Raw genomic sequence first — 19,832 nt, 5'->3', positions numbered from 1 at the left:
GGCGAAGAACAAAAATTACTGTGGAGAGATTGTAGCTCCAAATTAATAAGGGCTTTCTAATATTTAGATTACCATGAAACCAAAACAGGCTGCCCTGGGATACAGAGGAGATTCTGATATTCATCATGGTTAATGATAGAACTGCAATCAAACTCTTAAGTACACCTAACGTTCATCCCTGTTTCACAGGTGAACTTTGAGAGCAGGGACTATATTGTCCACTAGGCTCTTCTGGAGGCAGCCTGCCACCTGCTAGGTTCTTACTGATTTTCAATGAATGAAATTAAAATATTTTCAAATGCCCGATTTGTGTTTATCCCGCAGTCCAGTTTGCACTGAGTAATATATGCATCCAACTTTCTTTAAAATGTTTATTTGTTTTGTCTTGATGTATCTAAAATGTCCTCGCCCCATTTTTTTGGTTCTGTTTTTTCTTTAATCTCGTGGTTGGTTGCGAAATGCTCATGTTCAGTGTCAGCATATTAGTTGTAACCTTTTATTGCTATTGATATCTATAAGCACGTTAAGTAAATCTTCATTTTGCTGACCTCTTTGCGGATGCGTGGCATCAGCAGTTTCCCTTTGAGTGGACAGGTGAGAGATTAGCGGAATCAAGTCCATTTTTTTTTTCCCTTTTTGCTTTGTTTTCTCCAGAGCAGCCAGATTCATCGTCTAGCAAGAGGGAAACTGTGTTGAATGGCAGAATTTGTCTTCCAGTTAATGGTTTAAAGAGTGGATGTAAATTATACAGCTTGTTTGCACAGCGTCTGATCGGTACCACGCTAGGGGAATTCTGTTGTAAAAGCTGTTAAGCAAGACAATCATTTTGACTCAGCCAGATTCATAGCATAGTAATTAATAGCACAAGAGCTTTGCCATATAAAAGTTGGCTTATAGATAAGTTGAGATGGCGGTTGCCTCTTCTGAGATCAGTAAGGCTGCTTTGCCAGACTGATTTCCATCTTTAGCGAAGGAAAAGCCTTCTGGGTCCTCCCATGGGGAATTCCTGGGGTCATTTGTTAACCTGCTGACCAGTCAAGGGAGGTCACTGGGAGCGGTGGATCCATGTGGCCCCAGAGCGACCATCTCAGGGTACCCTGTGGGGTATGAAGAAGGTGTTTGTAGGAGGCCTGCGAGAGTCGGACCATGTGGAGTTCTTTAAACTGGAGTTGCAAATGACCTCCAAAAAAGGGCACGTGGGTATTGGTGGTGGGGACATGATGACTCTTGTTCCTTGAAAATATTTTTTCTCCTTTTGTCACATGTTCTGACCGTTTTCCCCGCTCTCTGCTTTGTAGGAAATGGGGTCTCTTGAAGAATCTACAGATGAGTCTGAGGTAAGGTGGGGATTCAGGAACCTGGGAATTTCTAGGTAAGCCAGCATCTTGCGCTGGTCATGCCTTGCTAAATGCAACATTCCCCGGAACTTGGCGTGGTAAAGTAGGGCCATAGGTGATTAAACCTTGGGGAAGGACATGCCGGTCATCTTTAAAACTATTAAATGGATTGGCTTGGAAAATAAACAGGAAAAGGAACACAAAGTTTTCTCCTCAATTTGAACAGTATTTTAACCTGAAGCATGTTGGCAGTGGTGAAATTGATGCAAAGTTTTACAAACCAATCTTGACACTTAAAAACCATTTTTGAAAATAGCCACTGTCGGGTCTGCACTACTTATTCTTTCTTTTTTCTTTTAATGAATATGGCGTGCTCATTGGTATAGTTTCTGAATCATTGAAATGCTCATTTATTTCACAAAATAAAAAGGGAAGTAACTACCTTAAAAGCTGTTGGGGAGCTAAGTTGTGTTAACGATTGAATTTAAGGAGAAAAGAGTAATATATAAAGGAGGGCTTTAAAAAAATTTCTCAAGGCTATGCATAAAAAATAAGTTTAAGCATAACACTGATTCATTAGTTTATTAGTTTTATAGATGGACTAATAACAATAATTACTTTTTTCCTTTGACTCAGCAATATAAAAGTATTTATGATAACCTTTTGGAAATCCACACCAATGTGATATTTAATATAATCTATTCCATTTGGATTGATGTTATAATTATTATCTTTTTTGCTTTTGGCGGGGAAAGGGGGACATACATATTCTTCTAGAGAATATCTTACATATCATGCCATCATGCATTTGTAGTTTGGCTATAGAGTTGTGGTTCCTCACATTTTCATTACTAAGGATCTCTGATACTCTCTTCAAAGCTCCTGGTAAGGTGTTACTGAATTTGCTTATAGATAGGATATAATAGTTGTGAATTTTTAATGAAGCATTGAAAGCATTTCAGACCAGCACCATTTTTATTTTTGGAAAGTTCTACTTAACTGAGAAGCCCATGTTCTCAGAATCACTGGTTCAGAATCCTGCAGTGTCAGAGCCCTGTCCAGGAATTTTATTTCAGAGATAAGGAAAATGTTGGCAGCCACCTACAACTAAATCTTTCCCCACATCCTTCAGATGCTAAACGGATCCAGAAGGAAAGCAAACAAAAGCACGCATAACCCCTGTCTCCAGCATAGTTAGGAAACAGGGAGTACTCTAAGCTCTGGATTGACTGGAGCTGAGGGTCAGATGGATGGGAATGAGGGGAGAGTAGCTGAGCCCCAGCGGTGGCAGAAAACAGAGGGAAATCATAAAGCATGCCCCATCCTGAGTGGGGAGGTTGTGAGAACAGGTCTGAGACGGGTGGATCTGAGCAGCGACTGTGCTGGAAATTTTTTTTTTTTTTTACTTTTATTTGCATTTATTTTTTTTAGTGACATTTATTCCCAGGCCGTAGGTTTTTGTTTCTTCAGTTTTTTCTGGGATATCTTTTTCTTCTGTGCAACCTCCTCTTCTGGTTTAGGAACAATCTGTTCTTTTTCAGTAAGGATCATCTCAGTGTGGCAGGGAGAGCTCATGTATGGGTTGATCCGACCTTGAGCTCTGGAAGTCCTGTGCCACACTGCGGGGAATTTGTTCACCTGGCTGTACTCAGTGACCAGAGAATCTACATCTAAGCCGTTAAGTTCAGCATGACTCTGCAGTTTTGAGCATGTGCAGTAAGAATACAGCACTCTTTTTGGGCCACTGACCCTGCATCCAGCCCCACTGTTTGACCTGGGCACACCTACCAACTCCACCATTGTAAGGACAGATTGGCACACATTGCTTCTGTAAAGTAACATCCTTCAGATACTTGGTGGCTTTTGGATATGCGTACCCTTAATGGTCTGGGCAGTTTCACGAGTGTTCTTAAAGTGAACACGAAGATTTGAATCTCTTGGATGATTTTGTGGGGTTTTTCTGGGTCAAGTGGAGAGCGAACCATTTTTAAAGAGGTCACCTCAGGCCGCTTACTGGAAAAGCAGAAAATTTAAAGAAAGGCGTTTGAAAATGCATGAAACACTGGCCGTACAGCATTGGGGTGGGACTGCTTCTTGAGAGAACGGGGAGCCATCCCCTGGAGGCCTGGTGGTGAAGGGAAGAGGAAAAAGCAGGGAAATTCAGGGTGCCCAGAAACAAACACTATCATAGAGTCAAGAGATTTATCTATTCTTCTCTCCCCATCACCAAAAAAAAGATGCCACTTATTAAAGAAAACATCCTTCATTTACCAGTGTAACTAAGAAACCTAGTAAAACACCCAAATACCTCACCTCTCCATGGGAGCACCTGTTGATGCTGTCCAGGAAACTCTAAGACATTCTAAAATGATCTGAAACAGCAGGTAGCATCTGTGTAAAACTACTATAGGAAAAAAACAAGGTGAGAATCAAAAATTTTCCAAGAGAACACCGACATAACACTCCATCATGAGTTGAATATCTTTAAACAAGCCTTTGCAGATGTGAAAAACTATCTTAAACCAGGAATTTACAATCTCAGAACAGAAATGAATCAAAAAACTAGGAAGTGAAGGAATAAGAGTTGACCACACTCAAGAAAGAAATGGAAGGAAAAGATACGTGAACGTTGAGGAAACTGAGACCCAAAAAGGAACCTGACCATCTAAGGTTGTAGCTGTTTCATGGGAGAAATGGGTTCAGATTCTAGTCCCCAGACTCTGGGCTCTTTTGGTCATTTTGCCTTCCAGCCCTGGTGCCTTCTCAGGATGGTACCTCAGGTTCATATCTCAGCTGTGCTTCATACTTGCTGCGTGACCTTGGGCATAGCACTCAACCCTTGTATTCTTCAGTTTCCTCATATGAAAAATGGGAGTTACTGCTAACCTTGTATTGGTATTGAGGCACCACTTGGTGGCCAGAGAATCTTTATTCTTCCTTTTCTTCCTCTATCTCTTCTTCCCCTTAGCTTTTGTAACTGTTAATTAAGCTTTCTCAGGGCAGGCATTTCCTTTATGTACACATACCTCTTGTTTATTCAGATGCTCAGGTGATCTCCATTTTTGTGAACAACAATACTCAAGTGTTTTTAACCATGTAATATAACAATTTATTTTTCTATCACTTTACGAAATGCTGCATTTCATATAAATTGGGCTTTCACGTTACAGGAAAACCATAGTGTTAGGTTATTCTGAAGTTATTTTTTAAACTTTTAGTTAATTTTTAATTTAAAAATTTTTAGTTGTGGTAAAACATACATAACATAAAATGTACCATCTTAACCATTTTGAAGTATACAGTTCAGTATCATTAAGGATATTCACATTGTTGGGCAGCGTGTTTCTGGAACTTTTCTCCACTAACACTTATTTTCCTTTTTGTTTTTTGATAGTAGCTATCCTGACGGTGTGAGGTGATATCTTACTGTGGTTTGATTTGCATTTTCCTAATAATTAGTGATGTTAAGCATCTTTTCGTATGCTCATTGGCCATTTGTGTATCTACAGAGATATATCTGTTCAAGTCCTTTGTCCATTTTCTAATCGAGTTGTTTGCTTTTCTGTTGAGTTGAGTTCTTTATATATTCTGGATATTAACCCTTTATCAGGTGTAGATATGGATAGCAGATAGATACCTGGATATTAACCCCTTATCAGATAGATACAGATACAACTCAACAACCTGTGGATAGGACGGATAGATGGATAGCTAGCTAGCTAGCTAGCTAGGTAAAGGTCTGTAGAGTTATAAGTGATTTACCTTTATCTGTGTAGTCTATATAAAGGAAAAAAGAATATATAGAGAATATATATTTATCTATGTGTATCCCTTTTCAGTTATATGAATTACATATATTTTCTCCCATTCCATAGGTTACTTTTTCACTCTTTTGAGTGTATCTTTTGATATGTAGAAATTTTCACTTTTGATGTAGTCCAGTTAATCTATTTTCACTTTTGTTTCCTGTGCTCTTAGTGTCATATCCAAGAAATCATTGCCAAATCCAATGTTGTGAAGCTTCCTCCTGTGTTTTCTTCAAAGTTCTTATTTTACTGTGTTTGAGAAAAGAACACAGAATGCTCAAAATTATACGTTATGTAGTCCACTAATCTTGAAAACTGCAGCCAAAGGAAATGAATTTGAGGTGTGGAGTATAATTAAAATAACAAAAGTGGTGTTTATGTCAGGATGTCAAACTTTAAGAATGTTAACTTGTTCTTTATACTTAAAGTAGAAATTCAAAACCAGATTACGACCAAGATAGTAAGTAATGTTATTTAATAAGCTGCATAGTTAGGGGTCTTGTATTCATGTTAATACTGAATTATGGCAAATTTGAAGGATAACTAAACCGGCCCTCATGTCTAGGATTTTTTGTTTTTAATATACAGTCTACTGTTTATTCCACCTTGACATGGTGAGCCAGACTATTTCTTAGATGGTGTCTTGGAAAGCTTAACAAAGAAATATGTTGTCTTCGAAAGGATTTCATTCCCGTTTCGAAGCTCTAAGATGTTTTCGGTTTTCAGGGATGACGGCTGCCATCGTGTAGGTGGCAGCAGAGTGCTCTGGGAATACAGAGGGAGTGGGCGCTTAGCCAGGGATGGCTTCTTTAGGAGTCTTCAGGAGCTATTATGGAGGATGAGTCTGGGCAGAGAGGCTGGGCACGTCTCTGGGAAGGAGGGAATGTATGTGCCGAGGCCAAGTCATGAAAATGCATGCACGTTCAGCCAGCTGTGATGAGCTCTGTGTGGCCGGCATGCAGGAGGAGGTTGGGGAGATGAGGTTAGACAAGGAAACTAGGGTGCGGATGTGAAGCTCCTAATGTGTCAAACCTGGCAGTTTGGACTTGACCCTGTGGACACGGGGGTGGGCGGCAGAGGGGAGGCAGCCAAAGTCTTGATTGTCAGGGGTGAGGATAGGGGCTGGTGACAGATGAACTGTCCGGAGAGACCCGTGGCAGGAAGTTTCCAGTGGAAGCCCCCATTAGAGATGGGGTATAGGGGCTTGGACTAAGCAGTAGCAGAAGGCAGAGAGGAAATACTTCTCAAGTTCAGTGAACAGGAAGTATAGGCTGGTATGTGAGAGATGAGCTGGATGGGGCAGGGTGGTGTGGTCCAAGAAGATTACCAAAGTATCTAGTTCTGTATGGTGGGAAACAGAGTAAACCCCATGATTAGGTAGTTAAAGGCAAAAGACATTCTAAGCCTAAAATTTGATATCTCTGTATTCAGGTTTTTTTCCTCAGAGGTGGTACTTTTTACTTCACTGGTGACCCCTTTTATTAATGGCTTTGTTCTGGCTGAAACAAGCAATAAACTTTTACACACACACACGCAAGTGAGCAAGCTAATATCTGGGATTTTAATTTTAAAATCCTACAAGTTACTGCTTATAGAGGAAGGTTCTGCGCTCTCTTTGGAGCAAAGATGGTATCGTGGAATGAGCACAGTATTGGGCATCTATTTGGATAATGAGGCTCATTACAAAAACAAGCACGTTCAACGTAGGAAACAGTGCTTACGTGTGTTAATCGGCCCTATGACTTGGCCATGATGACCGCTTCTGTTTTACAGATGAAGAAACAGACGTAAGAGTGTTTAGTTAAGTTGCCCAGGGTCACCTGGCTTGTCAATCGATTAGAACCCAGCAACCTGACTGCAAGTTCTGGTCTTCTCACCTCAGTTACGCTACCTTCAACTTCACCTTGACCTCTGTAATTTTATGCCAGACTCTTCCTCTATGCACCTTTATAGAATTAGACAGCCCTTAAAAAAAAAACCTTCCTTAGAACTTCTTCCTATGTATAAAATGATACTTTGGATGATGTTACAGAGTTTGGCTTATTCAACTAGTAGGATAAGACGTCAATTTTAGAATCTTTGAACTAGCTTTCTGTTCTGGAGAAGAGAGGATTGTCTAGCTAATGTATATATGACATTAATAATCTAATAAAATTCCTGTTTTGTCATAAAATAAATGTTATTTATTTACAAAATAATTAAAACATTTATAAATAATTATATACATACGTATGACATATTTATAAAATAATGTTAGTTATAAGTTATATCCCCTTTGAAAAGTACATTCATCTCTGTGTGCACAAATTTAGCCACAAGAATGTGCATTACAACTTTTTATATTATAAAAATTTGAGAACAGGCTAAATATCTAGAAATAAGGAATTGCATTATCTTTTTAATTTAAAAAAGCTTTTGACAAAAATGCAGTTTAGAGGTGGGGGTGATTGGCAAGCTCTTTTTGTAAATGTTTAGATAGTAAGTGCTTAAAGCTTTGCAATCAAAGAGGCAATACTGAGGATATTATGAAGGTATGTAAGCATATGAACATGTAAAAACCCTTCTTTGTGGGTTGTACAAAAACAGGCATCTGGCTGGATTTGGCTGTGGGCTGTAGTTTGCTGATTCCTGATTTAGAGAATAATCCAGTTTCTCTTCACCCTCCAAAGTCCACATATGATCATAGAAAGAAGGACTACAAGGCCACATCATCACTGGGTCATGTGACTCTTATCATAATCTGTCTTCATTTTTCTAAATTTTTCATAACATATGCATTACTTATATACTTAGCAAAACAATACAGTTATTACTTTTAAACAAAACTTGTTAATGTCTGTACATACTACAGAACTTTTGGGTTGCAAAGTTGTGGAACCCAAAATAAAACTGCATGTCCTTCCTTCCCCACCTCAAACTCAAACAGGGAGTTAGGGAAAAAGTTTGGTTTATTTCTTGCCCTCTTTATTTTATCCAAGATTTTATATAAAACCGAAATTGCTTTTACTCTAATAAGCATTTTTTTCTTGAGTTTTTTAAAAGTTTAAAATTTTGAGATAATCGTAGATTCACATGCCATTGTAAGAAATAATACAGAGAGTTTCTTTATACCCGTCACCTAGTTCCCAAAGGGTAACATCTTGGGTAACTCTAGTACATCACAACCAGGACATGATATGATATGTGATGGATATTGATGCAATCTACAGACCAGACCTTATTCAGATTCCATCAGTTTTATATGCATTCATTTGTGTGTGTGTGTGTGTGTGTTTGATTCTGTACACTTTTATCACATGTGAAGATTCCTGTGACCACCAGTGCTGTCACTTTCATCATAAGATGAAAAATAAGTTCCCTTTTAAGTCACAGCCACTCCCTCCCCCTCCTCCACCACCTGGCAACCACTATTCTGGTCTCCATCTCTATACATTTGTCATTTCAAACGTATTATATGGATGGAACTGTACCGTGTGTTTACCTTTTGAGATTGACTTTTTCCTACTCTGCTACTCTTTTCATTGGCGTGGTTAGACCATTCACATGAAAGGGAATTATTGACATATCAGGGTTTCAGTCTGCTGGGTTTTTTTCTGTTTGTTTTCTGTTTTTCAGTTCTCTTGTTTCTCTTTTCTTCCCTTTCTGTGAGTTGCTGGAACATTTTTCTGAGATTCCATATTGATTGATTTATAGTGGTTTTGAGTACATTACTTTGTATGGTTTTCTTAATGGTTGCTGTAGGTGTTAAAATATGCATTCAAAACTGGTCACAGTCTACTGATATCCAGGACATTTTACTACTTCTTGTCACATATAGAAACCTTACTTTTATGTCCCTTTACCCTTCCCATTTTTAAAATACACTTGTCTTAAATATTTACTTTGTTCATTGAGCACCACATCAGTTGGTATTAAACTTTTTAATTCAACTATCAAATATGATTTAAGAAACTCATGAAAAGAGGGATAATCTGCTATGTTTACCGCATTATCACCCATTTTTATGTTCTTTTTAAAGTTCTAAGCCTTCTTCAGTTTTCTTCTATCTTCTGTTCCTTCCTGTTTAGAAAAATTCCTTTAGCCTGTTGTTTAGGGATAGATTTGCAAGCCACAAATCCTCTTAGTTTTTCTTCATCTGAGAATGTCTTTATTTCCCTTTCATTCTTAAGGGATATTTTTACCAGGTATAGCGTTTGTAGTTGACAGTTCTTTTGTTTTAGAACTTGAGAAAATATGTGCCACTTCCTTCTGGCCTCTGTCATTTCAAATGAGAAATCTGTTGTCATTTGAATTGGTACTCTCACATAAGTAATGTGTCATGTTTCCCTGGCTGCTTGCAAGATTTTTTTTTACTTTAGTTTTTAGAATTTTAATTAGGATGTCTCTTGGAGTGGTTTTCTTTGATTTCTGTTCTTTGGAATTTGTTTAGCTAATTGAATCTGTAGGTTTATGTCCTTCACCAAATTTGGACAATTTTCAGCCATCATTTCTTCGAATATTCTCAGTTCCTCTATCTTCTCCTTCTGGGACTTCGATAATGTGAATATTACCCCTTTTGTTATTGTTCCACAGGTCCCTGAGATGGTTCATTTTCTCCAGTCTGTTTTCTCTTTGTTGTTCACATTGGGTAAATTCCATTGATAGATCCCTAAGTTCATTGGTTTTGTCCTTGCCATCTCTACTGCTGAGCCCATCCAGTGAGTTATTTCTTTTGGGTATTGTATTTTCTAATTCTAAAGTTTCCATTTTTTAAATGACTAATTTCTTTGCTGAAATATTCTATTGTTCCATTTGTTTCAGGAGAATTTATAATTGCTTGTTGAAGCACTTTTATGATGGCTGCTTTAAAATCCTTGCCAGATAATTCCAACATCTGATTCATTTTGTTCTTATAATATACATTTTAATGGAAGACAATATTTAGATCATGAAGAATTATCAGTTACTTCATTTTATCAGGTTCACTTATTTCCATGTGTTGTGCTCATTGCTTTACATGGATTATTTCATTTAATATGGACCACAGTCCTTTTAAGTACTATATTAGGCAGGATGCTGAAGTAATAAACAGTTCCAAAATTGTAGTGGTTTGACCTAGCAGAGGTTTATTTCTGAGTAGATTCAGTGACACAGGGAGAGGAAATTGAGGCAAAAGCAATATAGAAATGTCATCATCTTCCATGAGAGCTTTCCTATTTGTGGACCAGGTACAGTGTGTGCTGTGGAAAACTTTCATAGAGCTGGAAACTGAAGCAGTTCTGCTTCATAGAGATATGTATTTTTTTAAAACGCTGTTTTGAATAGGTTCTCAGTGTACTGTTTATTTAGAAGTATATGCCACCTTTGTAGAGGAGTTTAGTGGGTTGTACAAAGAACTTTGCAGTAGAAGCATCAAAGTGTTAGCCTAACCTTTCAAGATTAAACTTGCACAGCAAAGAGGAGAATAACAAGGGGAAAGCCATCAGGCTAAAGAGGGTTGGCAAGGAAAGAGAAGAGCACCGAACGGAAACTGGTATGTAGTGAAGTCTGCTTTCTACCGGGTAAGGATTCCAGTGACGTTTAGTTATTCATGAATGCAACTGAATAGATAAACGAAGGCTTATTCTGCCTATGGTGTGTTCCTTTGAATTGCATGTGAATTACATGACCTGTGCCTGGGCCATGGCATGTAATAACAGAGGGTTAGTTACTGTCACTTCTGTCTTTATAATTTTTGTTACCATTATTTATAAGCATGCCTCCTAAGTGATGTCCACTCAGATCTGGCTTAGTTCTTGCAAATATCACAATTAGGAGGTTTTGAATATGTTAGATATATTAATTTTACTAAACCAAGAAGACTGACAAATAGCTGAACCTATTTAAAACAAACCTATACACAGTTTATGTTGAATGAGGAATTAATTTTAAAATGTACCTTTTCGGTGCATCTGCCACAAGGAGAATTCTTTTTCAGTTTTGTTAAAATGAAAACCAGTCATTGTGAGAAATCAGGAGATAGGTTTTTTTAAATCAGGAAATGCATCACAGAAAAATAATTTATTTTACCTGGCAGGTAGAACATTGTGAATCATTTATTGAAACTTAAATTGGTTCTTTATATCTATTAATTTTAATAAACAAATTTATAGCAACTGGTAACTAAAATGGTAATGTACCTTGTTATGAAATTGATTGGTGAGAGAAAGGGAGCATGGGGTTATAATATTGTATTCTTCCAAATAGCCCTTGGATTAAAATTTTGCTTTTTCATTTAATGAGCTATTAATATTAACAGGTTCTGCTGATTATTGCATCATTCAGGCAAGGATAAACATTCTCTGTGAAGCATATATTATAAAAGTGATATATTTGGAAACTTAGTAGAAACTTTCTGGATGCAAGATTTGTGAAACTGTATTTCTGCTGCTGGTTCGAGATTGAGAAAATGAACGTGACTTTTCCTGGTATGACATATATTTGAACAGAATTTACAGTTTCACTAGGAGAAATTTATAATTTACATAGGAGGAAAATTATTTTAGACAGCCCAAGGTGGACTGATTATTTTATTTATACAACAAATATTTATTGGATACTATTATGTTCTGGGTGCGAGGATACACCAGCATTTGATAAAGGAGGCAGACAGTAAACAAAAACATATATATCAGGCGGTAATACATGTTATGGATAAAAGTAAAATGACATTGGGTAAGAGGACTGTGGAGTGGGCTGAGGGATGCTCTTTTATCCTGGACAGTAGGGGAGGGCTTTCTAATAAGATGACATATAAGTAAATATCCAGGGGAAAGATCTCATAGGTGAAAGGAAGAGCAAATACAGTACCTTCAGTTGGGGTCCTGCTAGAGGTCTTCGAGGATACGAGCAGGGCTGCAGCAGAGTAATAGGAAATCATGTCTGAGAAGTAATGAGTGGTCAAGAACTGGAGCCTGTAAGTCAGCTTATGGACTTTGGTTTTTACCGTGCGTAAGATGGGAAGCCGCTGGAGGATCATTGTTTGGTAAGATCCCTTTGGATGACGTTTGAAAAAAGTCAGGAAGGTGGTGGCAAGTAGGAAGCAGTGAGACCAGTTAGGAGGCTTTGGCAAAACTCTGGCTAGAGGTGATGAAGATTTGGGGCATTTTTTGAAGTAGAGCCAATGGATTTGTTGACTAGGAGGTGGATGTGTAAGTGAAAGAGAGGAATCAAGCATGAGCAACTAGGATGATGGAGTATGTTAATTGCAATAGGGGAAGACTCTAGCTGGAACTGGTTTTGGTGCTCAGGGTGAGTTGCTGGTGATGGTGGTAGTTGGGCGGGGTGGGTAAATCAGAAATTCCATTTGGGGTATCTTAAGTTGGAGATGTCAATTAGCCATCCAAGTGGAAATGTTAAGTCGGTCATTGGATAAAAAAGACCAGTGCAGGTCTGGACTGAAGATAAGAATTTGTGCATCAGGGCTTCCCTGGTGGCGCAGTGGTTGAGAGTCCGCCTGCCGATGCAGGGGACACGGGTTCGTGCCCCGGTCCGGGAGGATCCCACATGCCGCGCAGTGGCTGGGCCCGTGAGCCATGGCCGCTGAGCCTGCGTGTCCGGAGCTTGTGCTCCGCAACGGGAGAGGCCACAACAGTGAGAGGCCTGCGTACCGCAAAAAAAAAAAAAAAAAGAATTTGTGAATCAGCATTTGGATGGTGTTTAAAGCCATGAAACTGGATGAGGTCATTTAGGGCCTGAGGACAGATACATAAGAAGCCTGATGTCTGGACCAAGGTGTACTCTAACGTTTTAGAGGTCTGGTAGATGAAGAGAAATCTTCAAAGGGGAGTGAGAAGGAGTAACCAGTGACGTAGGAAGAGAACCACTAGAAAGCAGTGACCCAGAGGCCAAGGGAGGAATGCATCTCAGGAGGAAGAGTGTCGTCAGTTATACCAAATACTGCTGGGAGGAGGAATAAGATGAGGTCTAGGGCTTTACCCTTGGATCTGTAATGAGGCCATTGGTGTGCTCCTTACAAGAGCAGTCGTGGTGGCTCATACTGGTGGAGTTGGTGGTGGGACCTGACTGGAATGGACTCAGGGGAGATTGGGTTGGCAAAATGTCTCAGATGCTTGCAGAAATTCTTGTACTGTGTATTACAAGATGTTGGTATCTAGAATGTTCAGTGACTGTTAAAGGAGATGATAGTCGTTTGGCACTTTGTCATTAAAACGTATTCAGTAAGTATGCTGCTGCTACTGCCGTTTTGTTATTTTTGTCCAGTTCTATGCCAGGTACTTTCAAGAAGCCAGGGACCCTGTAACCAGGTTCTCACTAGCAGAGCTACTTGTGAGTGAACAAATGAATTGCTCTTCACAACAATGATAGGAAGCTGGCATTGTATGCTTATTTTGAAGATGGTGAAACCAAAGGGACCTTTGAGAGGTCCCTTTGTCAAAAACATGCACCAGTGACCACCCCTGGCCTCCTGACTCAAGCTGAGAACAGTTTTATCCCACCCCGTGTCCTCAAAAGGATCATGATTTAATTTAGGGGCAAGCAATGAGAACTCTTCTAGTTTGGGGTTCAGCTTGGGGAATCCAGCTCCATAGCCCACCATCATTTTTATCCTCTCTGACTGATATATTATTCTCAGTAATAGGCAGATACGTAGAATAATGGTCCCCCATGGATGTCTTCATCCTGATCCCTGGAAGCTGTGAATATGTTATGTGACATGGAAAAGGAAATTAAGGTTGCAGATGGAATTAAGGTTGCTAATCAGCTGACTTTAAGATAGGGAGGTTATCTTGGATTATCCAGGTGGGACCAGTGTAGTCACAAGTCACAGTGTCGTCTTTACAGGTGGAAGGTGGAGGTTGAGAAGGTCAGAGTAATGTGGTGTGAAACAGGACCCGACCTGCTCTTGCTGGCTTTGTAGGTGGCTGAGGGAGGAGGGGACCCACAGCCAAAGAATGCACGTGGCCTCTAGAAGCTGGAAAGGACAAGGAACCAGATTCTCCCCTAGAGCCTCCAGAAGAAGGCAGCCTGCTACCATCTTGATTTTAGCCCAATGAGATCTGTATTGGATTGTAAAATAACAAATTTGTGTTGTTTCAAGCCAGTGAGTTTATGGTGATTTGTTACAGCAGCAATAGCAAACTAATACAGTAAATAATGTGATTGTATAATCTTGGTCCCTTAGCACTTTTCATTAGTCTTTATTCTTAGGGTTTTAGGAGTAAAATACATCCAGCAAAGGAGAACATACAGAAAATAGTTGTAACAAAATTGCTAATACTGGGAGCTATATTTATAAAAACTTATGTGTGTCTTTTCTGATAATTGCTCAAGGATGTTGTTTAAATGGTAATTCTACTTAACAGGGCCTGATACTACCCTGTCAAGGCTTTAAGGCAGTTTTTTCTCTGCAGACTCCAGAAATGCTATAACAAATCTAAATAACACATAGATTTCTTTTCATCTGTGAGCTATTTCAGTTTGAGTACAACCATTTTTTTTTTTTTTTTTTTTTTTTGGCTGCGTTGGGTCTTCGTTGCTGAGCACGGGCTTTCTGTAGTTGCGGTGAGCAGGGAGATTCTCTTCATTGCAGTGTGCAGGCTTCTCATTGCGGAGGGTTCTCTTGTTGCGGAGCATGGGCTCTAGGCATGCGGGCTTCAGTAGGTGTGGCGCACGGGCTTAGTTGCTTTGCGGCATGTGGGATCTTCCCGGACCAGGGATCGAACCCGCGTCCCCTGCATTGGCAGGTGATTCTTAACCACTGCACCACCAGGGAAATCCCACCATTTTTAAATATAGTGATTCACAGGCATCCGTGTAATCATAATTCTTTAGAATATGACTCTCTTCTCCAAAGACCTCAGTGGATTAAATAAATCTCTCAAAATAGTATCAAAGAGATGGGAGTGGGGAAACCTCCGCTAAAGCTTAAGATTTTAGTCTGTTTTCATCGTTTCTATCAGTGGTTGGGCATTTTTGAGATACTTGGCCTGTGATGGGCTACTTTTGGTCAAGCATCCAGGAGAGACTATTGGCTTAATAAGAACGGGACTGTAGCATTGCCTTTAACTTTCTTAATAACAAGATTCACATTTAGATATGTTTGAAAACATTTTTGAAATGATGTGACAAACTCAAAAGTAATATATCTTCGTTTTTTTGTAAGTAGTATAAAACAAAGAGGGAAATAGATTAGAAATAATTATGTTTGCTCAATTTTATGTCTGGAAATAAACTCCAAAGGGAAGATACGAATTATACCGTTTAAACTTGGGGGCTATAATACAAATAATGGTAATGTTTTTAGTAACTGACATTCACTGGATACTTAGGTGATGCTGTGCTTTGTGCTTTACATACATTTATTACATTTTAATTCTCACAACAATCCTATAAGATACATATTATCATCCTCCTTTCACAAATGATGAGGTAACTGAGGTTTTAAGTAACTTGTCCAGTGTATGAGGACTGTATGGTACAACTGACATAAGAAAACTTTATTTTAGCTTATTTTGTGACTGCCCATTTGATTTTGAATTCCAGTTGGTTTTTGAATAACTTTCTCTCCTTTCTTCCCCTGTCCTTTGTTAACAAATGACATTAGTGAACTTTACCAAGATTTTTTTTTAATTTTTAAAAAAGATTTATTTTATTTTTTGGGCTGCGTTGGATCTTCATTGCTGCGCGCGGGCTTACTCTAGTTGCAGCGAGCGGGGGCTACTCTTCGTTGCAGTGCACGGGCTTCTCATTGCGGTGACTTCTCTTGTTGCGGAGCATGGCATCTAGGCACGCGGGCTTCAGTAGTCGTGGCACGCGGGCTCAGTAGTTGTGGCGCACGGGCTTAGTTGCTCCACAACATGTGGGATCTTCCCGGACCAGGGCTCGAGCCCGTGTCCCCTGCATTGGCAGGCGGACTCTCAACCACTGCACCACCAGGGAAGCCCTTTACCAAGATTTTTTGATCATTCTTATTTCTCATATCTCTTACAGCATCTCCTAGATTTTTGCTTTCTATTTGGATATGTCCTCGAAAAATATGTTTCAGTGCGGGAGTTTCTGAGAGTCTTCTGAGCCTTTGTAAAGTGCCCTTGAGGTAAATCTACAGGGAAGCAGCCCTGGGAGGAGGTAATCTCCACTTGGTGGCGGAAGGCTAGAAGACAGAGGAGCGAATGCAGGTCAGTCCTCACCCCTGCAAGGGCTCGGCTGTTCCTGCTGATTTCTATAGTGAATGGAGCAGCAAAACCTCCAAGTTAGGCATTGTGGGGGAGAGGTAAGCATCAGGTCTAAACAGCTCCCCCTTCTAGATGATTTCACTTGCTTCCATGGTTTCTCACTCAGGGATATTCTGGAATCCCTCCTTCCTATCATTTTTATACAATCTTCAGGGTTGATTTAGGGGAAGGGGGCCAGCAGCCCAGGCCAGCTCTCTCTGGCTTGGCAAGAGCTGTGTATTAGTCAGGGTTCAGTAGAGAAACAGAACCAATGGGCTCTGTTTAGGACCAACAGGAGCTGAGAGAGAGGGAGGGGGGAAGAGAGGGAGAGATTTGAGAGAGAGAGGCTCGTGTGATTATGGAGCTGGCAAGTCCCAAGACCTTCAGGGTGAGTCGGCAAGCTGGAGACCCAGAAGGAGCTGATGTTTCAGTTCAAATCCTAAGACAGGAAAGAAGTCACCCACTTGCAAGACAGTTAGGCAGGAAGAACTCTTTCACTCGGTGGGAGGGTATATTTAGGCCTTCAACTGATTTGGCGAGGCCCACCCACATTGGGGAAGGCAATCTACTTTACTCAGTCTACCAATTTAGATGTTATTCCCCTCCAAAACACATCACAGAAACACCCAGGATAATGATTTGCTGAATATCTGGGCACTCCGTGGCCCAGTCAAATTGACACAAAATTCATCATTATAAACTGTGTTTTGTTTTTTCCATACATCTTCAACTACCATACCAACAATGCTACATTTATTGTTTTTCATCTTCTTGTCTTTCACCTTGGCTAAAATTTCTAAATCAGTTTTGAAAAATAAAGTGATATTAGATCTCTATTTACTGAAATTTTTTATAAATCAGAAATGAGTGTTTAATTTTATAAATGCTGTTTCTGTATCTGTCACTGTGGGTCTATGGGGCTTTTACTTTGACCTATCAAATGATGAAATCAGATTTCTTAATAACCAGTCTTTGCAGTTCTGCAGTATTTGATCGATTTGATCACCAGCTTTCTATTAATATATGCAGAGTTTGCTTTATGATATTCTATTTTGAATTTTTACATTTACATTCTTGCATCAGATAACTGAACTCTGTTTTTTTCTTTTTTTCCTTTGATGTATTCTTCGGGAGTTTTGATATTACAGTTATGCTACCTTTTCAAAATGAGTTAGGAAGTGTTTATTTCACTGTCATGGGATAGTTTAAATAACTTAGGAATTTTCTATTCTTTGAGGGTTTTTAATAGAACTTGCTGCTAAAACAGTCTAGGCTAGGTACCTTTCTGCAGGAGATAGGTCGTACTTTGATGATTTTTATTTTGTCAGTGTGTATGGTGGTTATCTTATTCTGTTTGTCTTTAAAAAGTGCTAACCCTTGGACTTATTAATTATTCCATATTCTGGTTTATTAATGCATTTTTGCTTTTACCTTTACTAGTGTTCTCTGGTTCCCTGCAGTACCCACATTCCTTATGCCAGTGTTTTCTCGGTCCTGCAGTGCTTACAGCTGGAACTCCCAGACTGTCAGTAATGCACTGTCCAGGTTTTAGGGACTTATAGTCTCTGCCCGTAGGAGGGCGATGTAGGCAGATGGTGGCTAGGGTTGAAAGTGTAGAGAAACAGTGGGCAGAAGCTGTAGATAGTCACCTCCTTCTGGAGAAAAACAATCCCTAATGGGTGGGGTGGGTGTCTGCTCTGTCGAGTGGGGCAGGCTCTGAGTCATGGGCATGGAGCATTGGGAGAGCCAAAAGCATCTTTCTACATTTTGTTCAGGTGGGTTACTTTTTCATGAACCAAATCAAGATGTGTCATGAGTTCATGTTCAACGTACGTATCAGTTTCTCCTTGACTTTGGTAATGGTTTATCTTAATTTTTATTGCTATGTGGGTTTTTTTTAATCTGTATCTGTTTCTTCATGGAAATTATTGAGAAGCTGTCAGAGGCTTTGGTGGGACTGGTTAGCCAGGTGCTTCTTTGCACCTGGAATAGGGAATGAGCCATTGAAAGATGCTCGAGAGGTATTTAATCTCCTCACAAACAAAATAATTCCAAGGAACTGTGGCACTTTACTTTTTAATATAACAGTAAACATAGAAATTAAAAATAAATGTAAATTTGTCATGAACATTGAGTTTGCGGGACCTCTATTGCTACTACTACTGTTTGCTGCTCTTTGCCTTTGGTATCTCCATCTCCCCCTCCCCTCCCTTCCCTTCCCCTCCCCTCCCCTCCCCTCCTCATGTCTGTAAAATAACACATAATTTAGATGATCTCTGAGGTTCCTTTGGGCTGCTATTCTATGATTTGGATTTTCCTGTGTGGAAATCTAAAAGAGAATGTCTGAGAAAAGCTTCTTACTAAACTCGGTCTGCCCTTAACGATGTACTTGTGTTTTCACTGGTCTTTATTAGGTGCCCACAGTTTTGTTAGGTGAAGTTCAGAACAGTGAAAAGGCATAAACCCTGCTTCTGAGGATCTTGTGATCACCAAGGGGTATTGGGAAGAAAGGGAACGAGGGTTTTGTTGGCTTTAGTGGCGGAAATTGTCCACCTGGATGGCATATCTTGAAGATGGGTCAGGTTATTCCATGTGACTGGAAGGAAATGAAAAGCTTATTTGCTTTTCTCATTTCCCCCCCTCCTCTCTATATTCTTAGTGCTTTCCCAATATAAACTCCTCCTTGAATTGAACATGAAATTCTGATACTACAGAGCAAAGGAGAGATCAGGGTTTATGAAGACTGCATATCTTGTGAATCTTAAGTAGAGCTCTTCAATGATTAGAGGCTCAACTTTTTCTCACTTTTCTAGTCAAAGTGTTAAACAGGAAGGAGAGCAGCTTTAAGAGATAAGAATCTTAGTTCAGGGGCTTCCCTGGTGGCGCAGTGGCTGAGAGTCCGCCTGCCGATGCAGGGGACACGGGTTCGTGCCCCGGTCCGGGAAGATCCCACCTGCCGCGGAGTGGCTAGGCCTGTGAGCCATGGCCGCTGAGCCTGCGCGTCCGGAGCCTGTGCTCCGCAATGGGAGAGGCCACAACAGTGAGAGGCCCACGTACCGCTAAAAAAAAAAAAAAAAAAAAAAAAAAAAATCTTAGCTCAGTAGATACAAAGTTTTGAAGAGGGTGTTGAACAGTGGTTTTAAAAATATATAAATATAATAATTCTATAATAAATATAATGCATATTGATTTTAGCAGGTTTAGAAAATACTGGCAGTAGCTCACAGTAATGATTTTTATTTGCCATCTTCTTAATGGTTACAGCAACCCTGTGATGGGAGTCGTGTTATCACTGTCATTCTACAGATGAAGAAACCGAAGCTTAGGGAGGTTACTATTGATATTTTGGTGTTTATTCTTCTCATTTCCCCCTAACATGTGTATATGAATTTCTTCAATAACACTTGGATCATGCAAAGCAGGTTTTTATGACCTCCTTATTCACCTAATAAGACGTTTTGAGAACCTTTCCCTTTGTTATTAAATCGTCTTTGAAA

The 19,832-nt window shown here is 39.6% G+C and overlaps 1 protein-coding gene across 2 annotated transcripts in view; it reads left to right on the top strand.

Annotated features, from left to right (window-relative positions):
- Positions 1 to 19,832, top strand: part of VPS41 (VPS41 subunit of HOPS complex) — a 187,111-nt gene that overhangs the window by 11,752 nt on the left and 155,527 nt on the right. For both annotated transcript variants that reach the window (XR_009542057.1, XM_060157337.1), the window contains exon 2: positions 1,299 to 1,337. Coding sequence is in view for 1 of the 2 variants with exons in the window: in XM_060157337.1 (XP_060013320.1) it covers positions 1,299 to 1,337 (39 nt within the window). In the remaining variant the exon portion in view is untranslated. The remainder of the gene's footprint in view (positions 1 to 1,298; positions 1,338 to 19,832) is intronic.

The sequence above is a fragment of the Lagenorhynchus albirostris genome, chromosome 8 (assembly GCF_949774975.1).
Source record: "Lagenorhynchus albirostris chromosome 8, mLagAlb1.1, whole genome shotgun sequence".
In the NCBI taxonomy this organism is placed as follows: Eukaryota; Metazoa; Chordata; class Mammalia; order Artiodactyla; family Delphinidae; genus Lagenorhynchus; species Lagenorhynchus albirostris.
The sequence above is the reverse complement of the archived record's forward strand: the minus strand, read 5'-3'. Positions and strand labels throughout refer to the sequence as shown.